Source organism: Symphalangus syndactylus, chromosome 11 (assembly GCF_028878055.3).
Source record: "Symphalangus syndactylus isolate Jambi chromosome 11, NHGRI_mSymSyn1-v2.1_pri, whole genome shotgun sequence".
In the NCBI taxonomy this organism is placed as follows: Eukaryota; Metazoa; Chordata; class Mammalia; order Primates; family Hylobatidae; genus Symphalangus; species Symphalangus syndactylus.
Window position 1 is genome coordinate 21,511,475 of NC_072433.2, and position 21,154 is coordinate 21,532,628.

The following is a 21,154-nucleotide window of genomic DNA, read 5'->3' on the forward strand; positions in this document are numbered from 1 at the left end:
GAATATTTTATATCCAAATATTTGTAACCGAAGCTGTCAGTGGCCAGCCCATATCCCCTGGGCACTTGCTATTTCTTTGCAAGTTAACCCCATTCCCACTGCAAGCATATTCAACTTTGCCTGAGGGCTTCTCTGATACCAGGAGCCCATTCAACCAGAGAGGCAAGACAGGGTAGGTTAGAAGTGCTGGGGAGTTAACGCCCTCAGGGGCAGCCCTCAACCAATGACTGGGGGGATGTTGGTGGGTTCACTCTGAGGCATGTTCTACACTATCTCCCAGAGTTCCCCAGAGGGACCAAGCAAGCAGTCTACTCAATACCAGTGTCCTTTATGGGCTTCCGGTCCTTCTTTGACTCACTTGCTCATGTGCATGCAGGAATCACTTCCAGAATTAGTTACTTGAATTCATATCCTCGTTCTAGGGTCTGCTGTTGAGTGAACCCAACCTTAGACAGAAGTTTGATGAGGCTGTGCAACAAGACATTGGGGGAACTTGGCAGAATGTCTAAAATAATTTTTTCAATGCTTTCTCGGTTTGGGATCTTTGACAGTGACTGTTATTTGCCGAGTCCTGTATGTATTCTCCCGCTCTTCCTTAATAATAGAACCTTGACTCTACTGGGGGCAGCAATGCACCTCCTAAAACACCACATTTCCTAGGCTTCCTAGAAACTAGCTGTTGCCACGTGACTAATTCTGGCCAGGGATATTTAAGTGAAGCTGTTGTAGCTTCCGGAAAGTGTCCTTAAAAGGAGGGGAGTGTGCCTTTCCCTTCCACCCTTGTCACCTGGTCCTCTGCCCATTTATCTGGATTATTTGGAACAAGGATGTGGCCAGGTATGGTGACTCAAGCCTGTAATCCCAGCACTTCGGGAGGCCAAGATGGGCGGATCACCTGAGGTCAGGAGTTCAAGACCAGCCTGGCCAACATGGTGAAACCCCGTCTCTACTAAAAATACAAAAATTAGCCGGGTTTGGTGGTGCGTGCCTGTAATCCCAGCTACTCAGGAGGCTGTGGCAGGAGAGTCACTTGAACTTGGGAGGCGGATGTTGCAGTGAGCCGAGATCGGGCCAAAGCACCCCAGCCTGGGCGACAGAGTGAGACTTCATCTCAACAAAAACAACGACAACAACAACAACAAAAAAGGATGTGATGGTTGAAGCTCCAGCAGGCACCTCAGGTGACTTAGAGAATGGAAGCCCTGAGCTGATGCTGGTGGAACCCAAGGATAGACCCTTAGACCTGATGACACACGCAGTTGCCATAACAGCAACAGACCACCTGTCTCTGACCTTTTTAAATATGACACAGAAATCAACTAGCTTATTTATTTTCTGTTATATGCTGCTAAATAGAATCCCAACTCATTCAGGTCGCTTTATCCAGGCTGGACCCTTTTGTTTAAGTTGTAGTGAACCAGTAAGTTTTAACACAGCCCTGTGCTATCTTTTTAAAACTATGTGTTTCTGCACAGGCTTAGTCACAGATTATATTTGTAGGATTAGAATAACCTTTCTCTGTTCCTCTCACTCTCAATTCTTTTCAGCAGATTTTCACTAAGTGACAATATTCCCTTTTTAAAAAGTCTACGGTCTTTAAGGTCCTTCCTAAAGTCCTTGAAGTTAGTCCTTAAGCAACAGCAGCATCCAAAACGCTCTTTGAAATTTTTTTTTCTTCTCCGTCCTTCCAATAGAACCTAACTCCTTGAAATTTTATCTTTAAATCTAAAGAAAGAAAATGCCAGGGGAAACCCCAGGATGGAAGAGTGTGTCTGTCCCATCACTTAGAACCCACAGTTTACTGCAGCTAGTGCTATCCTGCTCAAGTGGTTTTAGTGCTGCAGCTTTGGATCCTTGGAATTTACTTGGGAGTCTACAGGGGTGCTACTCTTTGGCTTAGAAAATACCACCCTGGAACATGAATGGGAATTAATGTCCTGAATATACTTAAGTGAAGTCTATATGACCTAAAACTCCAGTCTGAAAAAATTACCTGGTACTCTCAATGATTGACTCCCACTCAATGTCTGGTTGTCTTATCTTGTGTACAGGTGCCAGGAATTTATATATTATCAAGACTTTATTTTTCTAAAAATGGTGGATTTAATGGACCTTATACCTCTTTTATAACCCTCAGAGACCTACAGTCTTTTGCATTTAAATTGCAACGCTAATAGAATGGAGAAGATGGACTTACACACACACACACACACACACACACACGCCTGCACACGCACTCCACATATTCCACATGCATGAATACTGACGCTCTCACCGAGTTGTGCCATTCAGTTTAGTTTCCTTCTGCTCAGCTTCAAAAAGATCAAGAATTAAAGTGGGAAGGTTTATAAAACCTGCTTGGGATGTTGCAAAGCTCTCCTAAGTCCAGCGTCTGCTTTCTAGTGGGCTTGGTCTGATTTCTGCAGGTACCTAAGAATGTGGGTTATTTCCATGGTTAATCTGTCTATACCTCATCTTCTTTCAGTTTGCAGTGATGGTGCAGAAGAACCAGGTCAGAAGTCTGCTTCTCTAGGATGGACTGATACTGGCAGAGAGAACAGTAAGAAGTCTGCAACTCCTCTGTGCGAAACTCCAGTTCTTGTTGAAGGGTCAGCAATTTTTTCTTCAGTTGCTGGAATTGTCTCAGATGACACTGTTTACTGGACCCAAATTCCACCTCTGACTCCTCGAATGCTAATGCCTGTGCTTGCTTCTTGTTCTACCATAGAGACAGGATATACAGAAAAGGCTTTAGATCATCACTAACGATGTATTCATTCCAGGATTTTTTTTCATTTGTTCAATCATTCACATCCATCTATCCATCTTTTTATCTTTTCATCTACAGAGATCTTATTAAATATTTCACTCTATTCATAAGGAAATGTATCACTTAGTATTCCCACTCAGTAAGAAGAATCCAATAGAAGAAAAAAAATGGTTCTTATCCACAAAAATCTTATTATTTAGGTCAGAAGAAAAAATATACACATAAAGGACCTAGGGAGATATGTGTAATAATATGCTGAGGTGTTGCCTTCCCATATAAAGATAACACTAGTGACTTGGAAGGAAATGGATTTCTGGCCATGGTTCTTGGACTAAATTTGGTATTAAAAACACCTGGGTAAAGGAGCATTGCAATGAGTCAAGGGTGAATTCTTGGGGATTTTGAAATGCTGAAAAATGAGAGCCAGAGATATTGTTCAGGTACATCTGGGCACTGACTCTGTCTCCTTCTCCTGAAGGAAGATGTGACCTTGCGGATGCTGACTCTGTGTGCGTGTGTGTGTGTGTGTGTATGTGTGTGTATGTATGTGTGTGTGTGTGTGTATGTGTGTATATGTGTGTGTGTGGTGGGATCTCTTCTTGCTAATCCACAATCTACCTGAAATGCTGCTAGTCTCATCCTACATTTTCATTCATTCATTCATTCATTCATTCAACAGACACAGGCTAAGCACCTATGTTTTACCAGGTATTCTGCTGGTAGGATACATCCCTGAGTTGCTGATGCTTCTATATTTCCTATATTTTCCAGCATCCCTTATGACAATGACATGTGAGGGAAAGGTGGATAAAGAGGGTAGCCTGTGGGCAGTCCTTAGCATCCAACCCTGCTTATTTTCCTCCTACTCATTCTTTAAGATTCTGTTTAAATCCTGCTCTCCTTCCTGTTTTTTCCTTGCAAAGCTGTCTTTGCACCAGTACCACAGACTTTGTTAGCATGTCCTTAATGCGCTATTCTGTATTCTGTCTGTAATTATTTCTGTGCATTTTAACTTCTAATTAGATTATAAACTCCTGGAAGGCAGGGCCATGTTCGCTATTATGGGGCCTAGATTAGAGATTCATACGTATCTATGTATTGAATGAAAGAAATGAAAATAGGGTCCAAGCAATCTCATTGGCTCCTGAGGGGTTGAGCTTGAGGCCTTGGCCTCATTAACAGAGTACTTCTAATACAGTGGCTTTCAAATTTTTAAATTAACTTTTTGAAAACAGATTTATTGAGGTATACTTTGCATATCATGAAATGCAACCATTGTTAAGTGTGCAACTCAATGACTTGTAATAAACTTATAGAATTGTGTGACCATCATTACAATCCAGTTTTAGAACATTTCTCTCAACCCCCCACGTTTCCTCATGCCCATTTTCAGTCACTCCTGCTCCTTCCTCCAGCTCCAGGCAACCACAAATCTGCTTTCTGCCTCTACGGATTTTCTGCCTTTTCTAGACGTTTCACATATGGAATTGTATAATATGTCATTTTCTGGCTTCTTTAATTTAGCATATGTATATTTTGAGACAGAGTCTCGCTTTGTCACCCAGGCTGGAGTGTAGTGGTGTGATCTTGGCTCGCTGCAACCTCCACCTCCCCAGTTCAAGCGATTCTCATGCCTCAGCCTCCCAAGCAGCTGGGATTACAGGTGTGTGCCACCACACCCAGCTAATTTTTGTATTTTTAGTAGAGATGGGGTTTTGCCATGCTGGCCAAGTTGGTCTCGAACTCCTAAGCTCATGTGATCTGCCCGCCTTGACTTCCCAAAGTGCTGAGATTACAGGTGTGAGCCACTGTGCCTGGCTGCATAATGTTTTTGAGGTTCATCTAGGTTGCAGCAAGAATCAGTATTGGAGGCCAGCCGCAGTGGCTCACGCCTGTAATCCCAGCACTTTGGGAGGCCGAGGTGGGTGAATCATGAGGTCAGGAGATTGAGACCATCCTGGCTAACACAGTGAAACCCTGTCTCTACTAAAAATACAAAAAATTAACCAGGTGTGGTGGCAGGCACCTGTAGTCCCAGCTACTCAGGAGGCTGAGGCAGGAGAATGGCATGAACCCAGGAGGTAGAGCTTGCATTGAGCTGAGATCGCGCCACTGCACTCCAGCCTGGGTGACAGAGTGAGACTCTGTCTCAGAAAAAAAAAAAAAAAAAAAGAATCAGTATTTGATTCCTTTTTATTGCTGGATAGTATTCCATTGTATAAATATACCGTATTTGGTTTACCTGTTCACCAGTTGATGGATATTTGGGTCGTTTCAGTTTTTGGCAATTACGAATATTGCTGCTATGAACATTAACCATATTAGCCTTTGTGTGGGTATGATATTTTCATTTAATTAATGTGCTCAGCAAATGATGTGGTACACCTACTATATCAAGCATTACACTAGGTAATGGGGATATAGCAGTACATAAAATGGACAAAATTGGCTGGGGGCGGTGGCTCACGCCTGTAATACCAGCACTTTGGGAGGCCAAGGCGGGCACATCACGAGGTCAGGAGATCGAGACCATCTTGGCTAACACGGTGAAACACCGTCTCTACTAAAAATACAAAAAAAATTAGCCGGGCATGGTGGCGGGCGCCTGTAGTCCCAGCTACTTGGGAGGTTGAGGCAGGAGAATGGCGTGAACCTGGGAGGCAGAGCCTGCAGTGAGCTGAGATCGCACCACTGCACTCCAGCCTGGGTGACACAGCGAGACTCCGTCTCAAAAAAACAAAAACAAAAACAAAAACAGACAAAATCCCGACTTTGTGGAGTTTGCATCTAGTATGGGGAGAGAGAAAACTAAGCAAGTATATATGTAGTGTATTAGAAGGACAAAATGCAATAGGGCAGAGTAAAACGGGAGGAAGATGAGGAATGCCAGGATGGAAGAGGTTACATTTTTGAATTAAATGTTTGCATGGAGGACCACATTGAGAAGCTGACATTTGAACCAAAACTTGAAGGGGCAAAAGAAGGCATCTGGAATGCTCCAGGGAGAGATGGCCTTGGAGGTGGAAGCATGCCTGGTGGTATTTGAGGAGCCCCAGGGGTTGCAGTCACTTTTTTTTTCTGGCTGGAGCAGAGACAGTAAGGGGGAAAGTTGTGCCTGATGGAGTGAGATAGGAAAAGGAGGTGAGGTCTTTAGGATCGTATAGCCATTCTCGAGACTTTAACTTCTTTTGGGGAGATGAAAGGCCTTTGGAGGGTACTGAGCAGAGGAGCAACATGATCTCACTGAGCTTTTATGAAGAACACACTGGCTGTTTATTGGAAATCAACTCTAGGCAGGCAAAGACAGAAAGACCAGATAGGAGGCTACTGCAATAATCCAGACAAAGGATGATGGCGTGGACCAAGATGGTAGCAATGGAGGGTGGGAGAAGTGGTTGGGTTCTAGATGTATCTTGAAATGACAGGACACAGGATTTGCTGCTGGGTTACAGGTTAGATGGTGGGACATGATGGTCATCCATAACAGATGATGCCAGGGTTTTGGTCTGAGTAACTGGGGGGATGGAATTTTAATGAGATTAATTCAGTAACAGCTGGGACCTGAAAGACAAAAAAACTCTACTGAGAGTGGTGGTGGCAGCACAGAGAAGGTAAAGGAGGCTCAACCCAGTCCAGAACCAGAAAGATGATAGCTGATTGTGTCAGTGCAATCCAAATGACCCTTTCCAGGCTCTCTTGGAAGTGTCACATCCTAAGTGCCTCAGAATTGAGAAGACAGAGAAAACGGACCCACTATGGTCACCAGGCAAAAGAAATCCCAGGCAAAGACACGCCAGTATATGTGGCTGGAGGAAAGTTGATGAGACCTCTTTTCTAAGTTGTTCTAAGTTGGACAAAGCTAAATTTTGTATTTACTCTGTGTAGGTATAATTGCCAGTAATTATATTAAATATTGTTGTTAAGGGCTTTCATTCTTTTCAAGATAAAAACACTGCTATTCTCACAACTCATCTATGAATGAGGTTTGGAGAGAAGAGAGTTAGGAGTAGCGTGTGTGGTGTGCTCATGTATGTGTGTGTACATGCACATACATGGATAGAGGGGCTTCTGAAGAGCCTGAGTCCTCCTGCTTACACAGTAAGTTAGGAGGGTGGGGAGCTACCTGGAAAAAAACATGATCACAAATAAGTACTTAAGGTGGACAGAATTAATGCAAAGGAGTGAACATCCTGTGGTAGGGTTAATTCAGAAGGGCTTATTTTAGTATAAATCAATAAAATTCTTATCAGGGCAGGCATGGTGGCTCATCCCTATAATCCCAGCACTTTGGGAGGCCAAAGTGGGTGAATGGCTTGAGATGAGGAGTTCAAGACCAGCCTGGGCAACATAGCGAGACCACCATCTCTATAAAAAAATAAAAAAATTAGCCATGCATGTTGGCACGTGCCTGTAGTCCCAGCTACTTGGGAGGCTGAGGCAAGAGAATCACTTGAGCCCTGGAGTTTCAGGCTTCAGTGAGCTATGATCACACCACTGCACCTCAGCCTGGGCAACAGAGCAAGACACTGTCTCAAAAAATATCCTTATCAGATTTTGCCAAAATCCTTTTTCTTTTGGCTTCGTAAGCATCTGTCCACTGCTGAGTGTGTATGACCCTGCTGAAAACTAACCGTGGTCTCCTTCATTCTTTGCTTCTCTTTCCTTCCACGTCCCTATTTTTTCTTCACTGCCCAGAAGAATGAGAGAAATGCTCTTCTTTTAAAAGAAGTCAAACTCTCTGTCTCTTTAGGGCTTCCCCTCTAGTACTCGGTACCCCCATCTATACTTAGGTGTGCTCAGAATTGCTCTTTGGCCTTAAATCTTCCAATGGGAAATAAATGCCTTTTTCTAAATGATGTGTATAAAGCTTAGCAGCCTGGCAGGGATACTGGTGAAATGTCAATGCTTTATCTTCCCTAGAGGTCATCTTGGATCTTCTGGGTTTAATTTTGGTCTGAGGCAACATGATGGGCTAGCCAGATGATGAGATTTTATGCAACTCTTCCAGTACAGGACAAATATAGGACCCAACCTAATTTGCCTGGTTATAAAGATCCAAGGAGTGCTTCTATCTGCAGAGAAACTAGAGTTCTTTGGATAGGAATTTTAAACATTTGCACACTATAGACATCAATGGGTTTAGGGGAATCAAATTTCAAAGACTTGGAGAAATGCCTAGACTTATTTGAGACCTATTAAATTTCTACTTATTTATCCTTATGCATTCAAAAGTTTATTCTTCTAAATTCTAAAGGAATAGAAAAAGACACACTATGGATGAAGCCTACATTTCACTTACAAATGTGCTGAAGAGCAGTATCACAAAGGCACCAACTTATTTCCTATTGCTTCTTTGTCTTTTTTTTTTTTTAAAAAAAAAAACATTCTTCCTAATGAAGACATAGATATTTTATTAGAGTCTTCTATGACTTTTAAACTGAGATCTGACGAAAATAAGCACGTTGGAAATGATTTTACAGAGGTAAGACTAGTTCTTAAAATGACCATCTGGAGTGAGATGTGATTCTGGAGGCCATCTGGTGTACCAGGTTTCTCAGCTGGATTTCTATCCAGGTCTCAGCTGCTTGAAAAGATGGGGACTGCTGGCTGTCCATAGGAACCTGTTTCCATATTTAGTCAACCTTTCAGCCCTACTTGTGGTCAAAGAGATTATAGCTATTGCTCCTTCCTTGCCTATGTGGCCACTTGATCACAGAAGGAAATTAATTGGCCTGGCACGATTTGCCTTTTGAAAAGTCACGTTGGTTTCCACCCAATACTTTATGCTTTTCAAGTTGATGCTAATTGATTGATGTTAAGTTCTGTATTTTCCTTGTATTGAAGTTAAGCTGACAGGTCTATAATTACTGGGATTGTCCTTTTTCCCTTTTTAAAAAGATGAGCACTTCATTTACCCTTTTTCAGTCTACAGGGACTTTCTTTATACTTTTGAGTTCTCAAAAATAATCACTAGCAGCTATGTAATAACACCTGCCAATTCCTTAAGTACTCTTCGAAGTATGTCATCAAGCCCTGCTGATTTGCCTAAAGCTGGCTTTTCAAATAGTTTTTAACCATTTTATTCCCTGTTCTAGTTTGCGCTGACTAGGTTGGCATTGTTCTGATAACCGAATCCCTAATGATTTTTTTTTTTTCATTTAAGAACAAAAAGTCTCACTATCTTTTTTTATTGGAGATTTTTTTTCTTTATTGAGAAACTTAAGACTTGGATACATCAAACCGAATTAATTTCCTGGGGAGAGGACCAAAACCCACAATAGAAAAAGGAAGTTAACACTGTCCAGGCCATAGCAGAACCCAGAGAATACATTTGTATAGTTGAAAAATTCTCAGTGCTTCATATTTGACGTTTTGATACAGCATGATCTATTAAATTTGTGATATGTATTCTTGGTGTTGAGGTCCATAGAACAATCTAGGAAGTTTTCAAACTTTGAGCTGAATTGCATGAGGGGTTATTTGGCTTTTGAATCAGTTTCTCCTTGTTCACAAGGTAGCAGCAGCAACCACTAGCACCGATGAGGACTAACTCACTTTTTCAGTCATTGTCATCAACTTCTTTCCCTATCTTTGAGGTAGGTGAGATACTTCCTTTGAACTCTAGTTTAGCCTTATATCACTGGATGGGTTTATCTGTTGCTTTTTTTTTTTTTTTTTTATTTGAGCTGGAGTCTCACTCTGTTGCCGAGGCTGGAGTGAAGTGGCATGATCTCAGCTCACTGCAACCTCTGTCCCCTGGATTCAAGCAATTCTCTTGCCTCAGCCTCCCAAGTAGCTGGGATTATAGGCGCCTGCTACCATGCCTGGCTAATTTTTGTATTTTTAGTAGACATGGGGTTCATCATGTTGGCCAGGCTGGTGTCAAACTCCTGACCTCAGGTGATCCACCCGCCTCAGCCTCCCAAAGTGCTGGGATTACAGGCATGAGCCACCGTGCCCAGACTTATCTGTTATTTTTTATGTCTTCTACAAATTGCATTTCTTGTACTTCCTTGTACTAGTAGAGCATAGAACTGTGTGTTTAAGTGACATGAATTAATTTTAGATGCATCTTTCTGATGCTGACATTCTTCTCACTAGTGACTTCTGCTTGCCTGAGATTCACTTTAAAAAAAGTATTTTAGAATAATTTTTGATTTACTGAAAAATTGCAAAAGTAGCCCAGAGAGTTCCCATATGTTCTTCATACAGCTTTCCCTAAGGTTAACTTCTTAAATAACTGGGTACATCTGTCTAAACTAAGAAATTAATGTTGGAAGATTATTATGAACTATACTTTATTGGATTTCACCAGTTTTTCCACTAATGTGGTTTTTTCTGTTCCAATATCCAATCCAGGATTTCACATTGCATTTAGAAGATTCAGTGAAGTATTTTTTTCATTCCCAATGATTCAAAACGATACTGTGTAATAATGCCCATCAAGATTCTACTAATCTTTACATCTTCAACAAATTACTTTTATCCGCAGGAATCAAACTTGCCTTATATAGTTTTATGCTAAAAATAGTGTCCTCTGTACACTTCAAAGATGAGTTTGGCACTCTGAGCTCTACTGAATCTCAGGGCATGCACCCTATGCCACCATCAGGGAATGGAGCCTGGGAAAATTGCTCAAAAGGCCCTTTCTTTTCTGGTTTGATCATTTTATTATGATATCTCTGTTGTTCTTTTCTCCTTTCACTTTGAGATGCTCTTTTGATTCCTGGGCAGGGCCAGGACTACAGCGAGGCAAGTGAGGTGCAAATTTAAGGAGGCACTCAGTCTCAGGGTGGAGCACATGCAGGTTGGCACCTGAAGAGCTTGTGCCCATGAATTTTGCACCTTAGCCCCCTCATTTGCTTCACCCTATTTCCTGCTCTGTTCCTGGGATTGGGAGCATAACGTAGTTTTGATTTGCAAGGTCATGCCATTTTCTTTTCTATCACTTGCCCCTTCCCTGCCGCTCCTTTTGTTATACATGACATCTAATGTAACATTTTAATCTTCTTGGATAATTGTGGTTGTAAACTATGACCTCCTGCTTGTTTCCCCAGCTCCTTGTTAGAGAGTAGTCAGAATTTCAGAAAGTCTTGGTTTCCCTTTTGTTCCCATATTACATTTCCATGTGGAAGGCAGATCTTAAAGGGATTTTCCGAGCCGATGAGTGTAAGTCTACATCTAATTGTGTATTTGTATGCGTAGTCTGCTATTTAAATTCTGCACTAAGTGCTAGGGGAAAAAAGAGCCCGCTTTAAAGCTTGTTTCAAGCTGTTAGACCTTCTTCTGGGCAATTAGAATAATAAAATGCAATTTAATGCCTTTCTCCTTCCAAGTTGCCAGGTACCTTTATAAGCCACATGGCTTTTCCTGACTGGGGGAATAAGTAAACTCATGACAGCAATGGTGAAAATATCCTAAAATGTTAATATTTAGAAAGAAGTAAATTATGATAATCTTCTTCCTGAGATCCATTTAGGAAACCAGTGGATTTTTCTCTATTTGTGACTTCCTGAGGAAAGCAATGCTTACAAGATGAAGTAGAAATGCTTTGTTGGTAGTATTTTTAGGGCAGTGCAGAGGAACAATTTGTGGTTTCAATAGTGAGGTGGTAAGTCCTGGGAGAACTCTAATAGATGCAATGAAAAGAGGCCAGATCCTTGACCACAAACAGTGAAGAACACAGTGGCGGCTTCACAGCCTCCCAGAGGCTAAATTTGGGTGTCCAGCAACAGGTCTGTGCAGCTAGGACCTTCTTTATGTTTACTGAGAACTCAAGTCACTAAATGGAAATGAAGACCGCAAGTAAAGAATTCTTGGAAACCCAAAGTGTTAGGGAGCTGTGGGAAAATATCTCCCAGCTGGCTCCCCAGCTTATGTGGATAAATTTAGAGACTGACTTAAAGACCTTAGATTTAGAGCTTCCAAAGAAAGCAAACCTCAGGCTAAAATGAAATTACCTCAGCTGATGAACAGCCTAGACTCTAGATAAGTATTAGTTGAAAATCACAGTCTCAAGAAAGATGCTCATGCCAGGAGGTCTGCATGTTCACACATGTGTAGGATCAGTGCTACTGAGTGTCTTGACTTGGGCACCCCTGAAAGCAGGCTCTGTGACAAGGAACTGAGGGTCAAGTAGTAGTTGATGTGGGAGGTGGTCTTAGGAAACTCTGGTTGGGGAGTGGGAGACTGAAACAAGGAAGGGAAGGAAGCAGATAAAAGGTGTGTCCACTCATTGGTTGACGGGCATTTGACTGGTTCCATATTTTCGCATGTGGTATATATATACAATGGAATACTACTCAGCCATAAAAAGGAATGAATTAACGGCATTCACAGCAACCTGGATGGAACTGGAGACTATTATTCTAAGTGAAGTAACTCAGGAATGGGAAACCAAACATCATATGTTCTTACTTATAAGTGAGAGCTAAGCTATGAGGATGCAAAGGCATAAGAGTGAAACAATGAACTTTGCGGACTCTGGGGAAAGGGTGGGGGGGGTGAGGGATAAAAGACTACAAATTGGGTTCAGTGTATACTGCTTGGGTGATGGGTGCACCAAAATCTCACAAGTCACCACTAAAGAACTTACTCATGTAACAACAACAACAACAACAACAAAAACAACATTGGGTTAAAAAAAAAAAGGTGTGTCATCAAGTCAGGTACCACTGTGAGCAACTGGGCTCAGGTCCATTGAGGAAGTCTGTGAGACAGCATGCCTCGGGTTACCTCTGATTAGGGAGAAAGGAAGGTGGGAGATGTAATCTACCATCTCCCCATCTGACATTGCTTGAGGGTTGCTTCTAGGGGCATTAACTCTTGAGAACCTGAGCTTGTCCTATGATCAGTTTCCTGCATCCAGAAGAAAAGCTTGCAGGCAGTGAGACACAAGTGCAGCAATAAAGATCCCTTGCTACCCCGATGGCCACTGATACCTTAGAGCAGGTGTGATGGTTTTTATTTTCATGGTTGACTTAGAAGTTTGTCTGAGATCCACAGCAGATGCTGCTCCCCCTGTATCACTATGATCTGATATTTTCAGGGCAATGAGCTGTAAATACAGGTGTGAAAGGCCAGATAAGGAAAACATTGTGCCTAGGATGTACATGACCGTGGAGATAAATGGAAAAGTCCTGAAGGCAGGACTGGCATTTTCCATGTGTATGCGTGTTGCGGTGTGCGTGTTTAATTCTCTTAACTCTCTCTCATTGCTTGCTTAATAAGTACTCTTGAATGAACAGTGGAAGAACTTTCTATTATTCCTGCCCAAGGGAGCAGAGGCAGAAGTCAAGGGAGCAGGGGTGAGCGGCTGCTGCCAAGTCCCTTACGTGACTGCTGTTCATTGCCTCCTCCACGCAGAGCTGATTGTCCTGCAAGGTCTTCCTCTGTCTCTTGCAGACATCGTGCAGATTCTTGATGTCAAGCAGGCTTAACAGCTTGCTGTTCAGGCTGCTCACTTCTCTGTCTCTCTCCCCTGCCTAGGCAGCCAGAAAAACAAAAGCATCAATTATAAGCTATCAAGAAAGTGCTGCTTTCGTTCACTTAACAGGTTGACAGAGACTTGAAATTTGCTGGAAATTTGTCCATCAGCCGTTAGCTGTTATTACTCATCCTGTGTAACATTTACACAGTTTCCAGTTGCCAGGTGTCTGAGCGCTCTGCATTATTCAGACAATTACTGATTTATATTAATTAATCTTCACCACACTGTTGGGGGTGCACAACAGACAATTCCCCTGTTTTTCAAGAGGAAGCCAGTGCCTAGAATAATTCTAGGCACCTAGTGGACTGTCTATAAATATTAATGGCTCTGCCACTGATGAACATATTGAGATGTCAAATGAACTTGTCAAGACAAGTATAGTGAATCCATGATGGGCTTGATATGGGATTGTGAAGTCTCTCACCTTTCTCTTCTACCCACTAGACCAAAAGATCTCCCTCACCTATAAACCCAGTGCTTTTCTTTTCTTTTCTTTTGAGATGGAGTCTCGCTCTATTGCCCAGGCTGGAGTGCAGTGGTGCAATCTAGGCTCACTGCAAGCTCCGCTTCCTGGGTTTACTTAAACCATTCTTCTGTCTCAGCCTCCCGAGTAGTTGGGACTACAGGCACCTGCCACTACGCCCGGCTAAATTTTGTATTTTTAGTAGAGACAGGGTTTCACCGTGTTAGCCAGGATGGTCTTGATCTCCTGACCTCGTGATCTGCCCACCTTGGCCTCCCAAAGTGCTGGGATTACAGGCATGAGCCACCATGCCTGGCCAACCCAGTGCTTTTCTTTAGAGGCATTCACAATGGGAACAAAAGTGAAATCCCTGGGCTGGTGGTGTAAGATTTCTGTCTTTGATTATGAGTAAAAAGAATTAGCTAATTGTTGCTAGATGGGGGTGGAAAGTAGTGATTGAGATATAAATAGAATGTGTGGGGCATAGTAACTTGGGTGGGGGTGCAGGTGCAGAGCTGTTGTAGGAGGGTGGGGCTTTATCACACCAGGATGCCACCTCCACTCCCAGAGTTGTGGGTGGCAATGGTGTGAAAAGGAAGATGGAAGAAGTCCTGTGTGAACCTGTGTAGTGCTTCAGTTCTGTCACTGTGCTGGCTTTCTACAACAGTTGTGAGCACAGATGTTACCATTGCTGAGTTTTAAATCTAGGAACTGAGGCTGGCTCCTTCATGGTAAATACATAGTTTGGCTCTGTGTCCCCAACTAAACCTCATCTCAAATTGTAATCTCCACGTGTTGAGGGAGGGACCTGGTGGGAGGTGATTGGGTCATGGGGGTGGTTTCTCCCATGCTGTTCTTGTAACAGTGAGTGAGTTCTTACGAGATCTGATAGTTTAAAAGTGTGGCACTTCCCCTCTCTCTCTCCCTCCTGCTGCCATGTAAGATGTGCCTTGCTTCCCCTTTGCCTTCCGCTATGATTGTAAGTTTCCTGAGGCCTCCCCAGCTATGTGGAACTGTGAGTCAGTTAAACCGCTTTTCCTGATAAATTACTCAGTCTCCAGTAGCTCTTTATAGCAGTGTGAAAATGGGCTAATACAGTACCTATCTCTTAGGTTAGATTACTGAGAGGGTTCTTAAGTGAGGATTCATGGCATCTATTAAAGAAACACTCCCAAGAAAAACCAGCATGGAAGAGGGGGAAGCAGGACAGGGAAGGGGTAAAAACCAAGTATAGGTACATTTTCAGAGAGTCCTGTTGTCAGTAATTTTAGCCTGCTCATACAGGAAACTCTGAAATATGAGCTACATCTTAGATTCTGTCTTGATTGGTGTCAATGAAAGCTGGGCTGTCAAACTCAGCATCAGCCAGTCAATGGCCAATGGCCACCCCATGGGTTATAAGCTCCTAAGAACTTCCAGCTCTCTGCCCCTGTAGGCAAAGTGACTTCAATAGTCTAAAGGCAATCCTTCTAAGAGAGTTACAGCTGCAAAAGTGCATAGTAGGCAGGGGATAGGTGCATGGAAATAGTGAAGGGATCTAAGCCACAGTGTCCAAGGTCTCACATCTGGTTAGCAGTAGGGCCAGGAGAGCACATTCTTCCTGACCCTGTAGCCAGTGCTCTGCCATCATATCCGACTGACTGGCCTGTCTTTTGAAATATATGAGCTGCATAACACACATTCCCAGAGGAACTGGAGACCTGATATGGACATCGTAAATCAAATCTTACTGGACAGGTCAGTTTAAAGGACCCCTGCACAAGGCCAAGGGGGGCCAGAGGACAACGGCGAGAATTGGACATTGCAATGTCAGAGTATTTGGAATTCAGAAGGTTTCCCAGAACTGCTGCTGTCTCCGCTGATTTATTTCTTCATTTCCATTTAGTACCTGGACTTTTTTTTTTAACCACTTTACAGTTTAATTAGGTTAATGGCATGGCTCTGTCATTAAAAGGATTTCATTATCTCAAAACTCTCCCTCCTCCTCTCTTGCTCCTATCCTTCGTTCCTCACTTCCAGAAAAATAACAGTGGATGTCAACTGCCCCAAGCGTGTAATTACCATTAAGACAATTACCGGGGACTCTCTTAAGAGAATATGTGTAGAGTGGCCTTAAAAAATGGTGTACAGACACTGTTTTCTAACTTGGAAACAAAATCCATAACTCGATAAAGAGTGGTAGTTTGATTCTGGTGCTTTGGATCCCTTTCCTGTGGTTACCACACTGGGAATAGGGTAATGGAACCTCTCCAGGAAGTGGGACCCTAAGGAGCCTCTCCACTCTGACCACAGGACTGTCTTTCTTTGGCATCTATGAGCAGGTTAGGTGGCAACAAGATGCCTCCTCCACAGGAGAGCCAAATACCCTATACTCTTGCCTTGGTGCTGAATATATGCATCTTAAGGCAGGGACCCTGACACCAGATTGTTCCCCGTGGAGACTAGCACACTGAAGGCTCACTAACAAAATACCAATGATACACACTTGAGTCTCTCTAAATTAAAAGTTAAGTGCTGTCTCTCAGGCCAATAAAAATATCCTTTCTCCCTCCAGTTTTGGATGTCCTCTGAGTAGAAGACCTGACAGCCCAATTCTTTTGCACCACCAGAAGTTCAGAATTGTATCTTCAATATAGATGATCTCATCTAATTTGTACATTTAGCATTGGCTCAGAGTCTCTGAGAAAATGTCTTCATTCATGAAACAAGGTTTGGAATAAATCATCTTTCTTTGAATATTCCTTAAACCAGTTGAATAACAAATATGTTTTGATGGATGTCAAGTGAAATTTACTTTTGAAACAAAACTTAACCATTCACTCCTGAAGACCAAATTATAAAGAGGTTTTGATGCATCAGAAAAGGAGTAAAAATGCTGGGAGAGTGATCAGGTGATTTCCAGAATGATGTTCGATTTTTAATTATAGGAAGTTATTAGAAAAGGCTGTGCTCACATCAGAACCCCAGAAAAGCCAATGTTTCTGGGGTCTCAGTGAACCTAATTTCTTGCTAGTATCTCTCACAGATATTAGCTGTAAACTATAATCCTATCTACTTTATGAAGGCTAAATTCCAGGCAGATGCCTTTTGAGTATCAACATGCAATAGGGATAGATTTAATCTGACATTTCATCAATCATAGCTCTGTAACCATTACTGGGGCATGAGATGAACTGAGAGTCATAATGCTGACCCTCAGGCACCATCTGATCTTGTCCTGGATCTGAAGTCATTAACAATGGCTGAAATCACAAGTCTCCACTGCTAGGTGAGTTTTCATTTACCTAAGTCATGTACTTAGATACCCGGTTTCTCTTATATAAGGTTGGAACATGGTCACTCTGCTTTGAAACATATAACAGCAGCAGCAGCTATCAACCCACAGGCAAAATGATGAGTGCTGATACTGCAGTTGCTACCATATTCATGATAACTATTGGAAAATAGGTTATTTACTGAAGCAAATTTTCTGTAGTAATTAAATGTGTCTTTTGTCAAAAAGCATGGTATCTCAAACATGTATTTCAAAATAGGAGAAGACATTTTGTTCTAGGTTTCCAAGTATTAACAGTCTCAAGCTTCTTCTTGGGGGAAGCTAATGTTAAATTGAAGCTCGTGATTCAGTAGCATTTTCAGAGCCCAAGAGCATTGCAAAGATTCAAAATGGCAGCATTCCCAGGGATTTGGCATTCCAACATGAAAATCCGAGTAATTTTGGATTCAACCAATAACACCATAAAGGTCATCATATTTAGGATATTATCTTATTTGTCTGAGGATGAGGACAAATCTTCAATAATCAATGGGAAACCACTTTTAACCACCACTAATATCACAACCATTCAATTTATGGTGAGAGTTATGCCTTAAGAATCATGAAACCTTAAAAACTAACATTGATTCAGGAATTTTTACATTTCACTTGTGTAATAGTAGAGTTTACAGTTGTCTACAGTAATTTTAAACACTATTATTGATATTACTGACTTGATTCCCAAGTTGACTTTCCCATTTATAGAAATATTACAGTTTTTGCATTACTTATGAATGAAATTAATGGGTACTTATACAAGGTTTTGCCTGTGAACAAAAATTTAGAACCAATTATGTGCATATACTGAAGAGTGACTATATTTTATGGTGTTCTAAATTCTTTAAAAATTGGTGTATACTTATGTAACAAACCTGCACATTCTGCACATGTATCCCAGAACTTAAAGTATAATACAAAAGATTTAAAAAATAAAGAAAACATTATGAAATATAATAAGGCTAAACACACACACACACACACACACACACGCACACTTAGATTAACAAAAAAGATAGCTGAGAGATCCCCTTATCAGCTGTGTATTCAAGCACAAGTTATTTAACTTCTGTGCCTACATTTCCCCATGTATAATATAGAGATAATTATGTTTTTCTTGAGGTTGTTGCGAGGATTAAATGCATTGGTAAATACAGTGTACTTAGAACACTGTCTGACACATATCGTGGAAGGCTAGATTAGTGTTCGCCATAAAAACAAAATTGGCACACCCTGTAAGTATACAGTCTAGGATACATACATATGACATATGGTAGAGATCAGCCACCTATGGAACGTGGGCTGATTTTTATTGGCACCTGGGCAATTTTCACAGACTTTTCACTATCATATCATTTGAGAAATTATTCTACTAAGAAGGTAAGCTCCATGAGAGTAGAGATCTTTGTCTATTTTGTTCACTGCTTTATTCCCAGCTCCTAGAACAATGAATGCCTGGCACATTGAAGGTGCTCCAAAGATATAAATTAAATGAAGGAAGAGCCTTCTAGAAAATCCATACCAGATCCTTGTTCACCACAGAACTGGTATCAAGTTCTGTACGGCTCCAGTAATGCAGCAGGAAAGGAGTGGACTGCCTGTTTCAGAATATGCTCACCTCTTGGTAGGAGGTCTGTTAAAAAGCATATGGTACGTGGGACAATCCTTTACTCATCAAAACAGTCCCCTTAAATCCTTTCTGGAACAAGGTAGGGCATACATAAACATAGTTTGCTGCTGTTGTTGTTGTTTTTGAGACAGGGTCTTTGTCGCCCTGGCTGGAATGCACTGGTGTGATCATGGTTCACTGAAGCTTCAACCTGCCAGGCTCAGGTGATCCACTTGCCTCAGCCTCCTGAGTGGCTGGGACCAAAAGAGCATGCCACCACACCTGGCTAATTTTTTTAAATTTTTGTAGAGACAGGGGTCTTACCATGTTGCCCAGGCTGGTCTTAAACTCTTGGGCTCAAGCGATCCTCCTGCCTTGGCCTCCCAAAGTGCTGGGATTACAGGTTTGAGTCACTGCGCCTGGCCCCATAAACACAGTTTGACCAAAATATTAAACTAATCAGACACTCCATTTTCATATCATTCCAGATAAAGAGAGAATGTTAGCAACAATAGTTAATATCGATTAAGTGCTTTCTACATGCACTACCTTTGTTAATCCTCATATCGAGTCTTTGGAATCGGTGATCACCATTCATATTTTCTAGATACAGCAAAGGAAACTTGGAGTAGGTGATCATAATTCATATTTTCTAGATAAGGCAAAGGAAACTTAGAGTAGGCAACAAACTCAGTATCATACTGCTGGTAGATATGGACCCAGACCCACCCAGCTCGAGTCTGGGCTCTTAAACACGATGCTCTGCTGCCCACCTCTGTCCATGATATTTTTTGATGCTTATTACTGGAATTTTGAATCATAAAACAAGAAAAAAGTCCCTTGTAATGAATATTCAACTCCACGCATGTAGAGGAGTTAGGAGCCTTACCTCATCTTTCATTTCCTTGGCAGCTCTCAATTCTCCTTTAACCTTTAGTATTTTCTGAGCCTTGTTATAAACCTGAAAAAGTCCAAGTATTTAAGATGGAAAAAGTATAAATGAGCCTCTGCCCTTTAAAGATTTTCCCAGCTGGATCTATGCCCTCAGCAAGAGGTTTGGAAAATTTTCCTGAACTGTTAGCAATACCCACTTGCTTACCCATCTGTTTGTGTTTTCAAAAGGGTGTTAAAACCTCCAGATGGCAGGACCATGGTTTTACATCTTTTCCAGAAAACCACTACTTGGTGAACCAAACAGTTTCTGAATTTACCCTTCTTGGAAAGCAAAAAGTCTGAATCGAGTTTACTTTTTAGATTTCTATGTACTCTATGGCTCAGATATAGCTAATATTATGTACTTATTATGAACCAGACATGATGTGCATGACCTAATTTCATTCTCACATGAACCCTGGGAGGGAGGGACTACGACTATCCTTATTTAAAGATAAGGAAACTGAGGCCCAGAGAGGCTAAGTGACTTACCCAGGGTCACAGAGGCTGTCTTACTACTCTATGAGGAGCTTCCATTAATTTTGTAACTATTCAATGAAATATCTGATGATGTGATGTTTTTGAAGCATCAGCTTGCCAAAATGTTGATGCTCATAAAGTTAGGAAACATGTGAAGTGCTGAGACTTATCTAGCTAGAAAGCCTCCCAGGAAACCAAAGATCTTTGCATGTGTATGTGCCTGTAAGTACAGGATGATGCATTTGAGGTCATAATGCACTGAGCTTATTAAAATCATCTCATTCATTCTGTTTTTAACCCTAAGAATAGAGGTATTTCCACCAGGAACTTACCTGAGGAATAGTTCAAGGAATGAGAAGCTATCAAAATACTCATCCTTTGTAATAAACCACATCCCCTATCCCTAATATAAGCCAAGAGGAAGAAAGAATGTTGGTGATATGTGGAATCTGGAACGTTTTATGGAGCTGAATTCTGATTTCCTGCATTGGGTACCCTCTGAAGTCTTCATGCACAGAGGTGCATCATGGGAATGGAGGTGTGGCTCAGGCTCACCTGGTGGGGACAGGCTAGGTGATGGTGTAGTAACAAACAACCCCCAAGTCTCAGTGGCTTACAACCGTGAAGGTTTATTTTTTACTCATCTACATATCCTTTATGAGTCAGCTGGGGCTCTGCTCCACATTGTCCTCAATATCCTCGTAGTCCTCAGCTAGTGAACTTCTATTATCTAGTATGTTGCCTGTTGCCATGGCAGCAGAAAGGGAACTTGGTGAATCACCTACTGGTTCTTAAAGTGGAAGTGAAACACTTTGCTTCTGCTCACATTTCATTAGCCAAAACAAGTCACATGGCCATGCCTAACTTCTTCATTACCTCCTCAAAGAAATATAGGCATATGTCAGAGAGATTGCGGGTTTGGTTTCTGACCACCAAAATAAAGCGAATATTACAATGAGGCAAGTCACACAAATTTCTTGGTTTCTCAGTGCATAGAAAACTTATGATTACACTATACTGTGGTCTACTAAGTGTGCAATAGTATTATGTCTAAGAAAATAAGGTGCATAACTTAATTAAAAATACTTTGTTGCTAAAAA

General features: G+C 41.7%; 1 protein-coding gene across 1 annotated transcript in view; it reads right to left on the reverse strand.

Moving 5' to 3' along the window:
- The window catches only part of PMFBP1 (polyamine modulated factor 1 binding protein 1), a 54,740-nt gene extending 34,209 nt beyond the window's left edge, over positions 1-20,531 (reverse strand). Inside the window, exons 1-4 of the mRNA XM_055233180.2 lie at positions 20,387-20,531; positions 19,531-19,602; positions 13,105-13,254; positions 2,471-2,719 (exon numbers count right to left, since the gene is read on the reverse strand). Coding sequence (XP_055089155.1) covers positions 2,471-2,719; positions 13,105-13,254; positions 19,531-19,542 — 411 coding nt within the window. The 5' untranslated portion in view covers positions 19,543-19,602; positions 20,387-20,531. The remainder of the gene's footprint in view (positions 1-2,470; positions 2,720-13,104; positions 13,255-19,530; positions 19,603-20,386) is intronic.
- Positions 20,532-21,154: the final 623 nt, after the last annotated feature.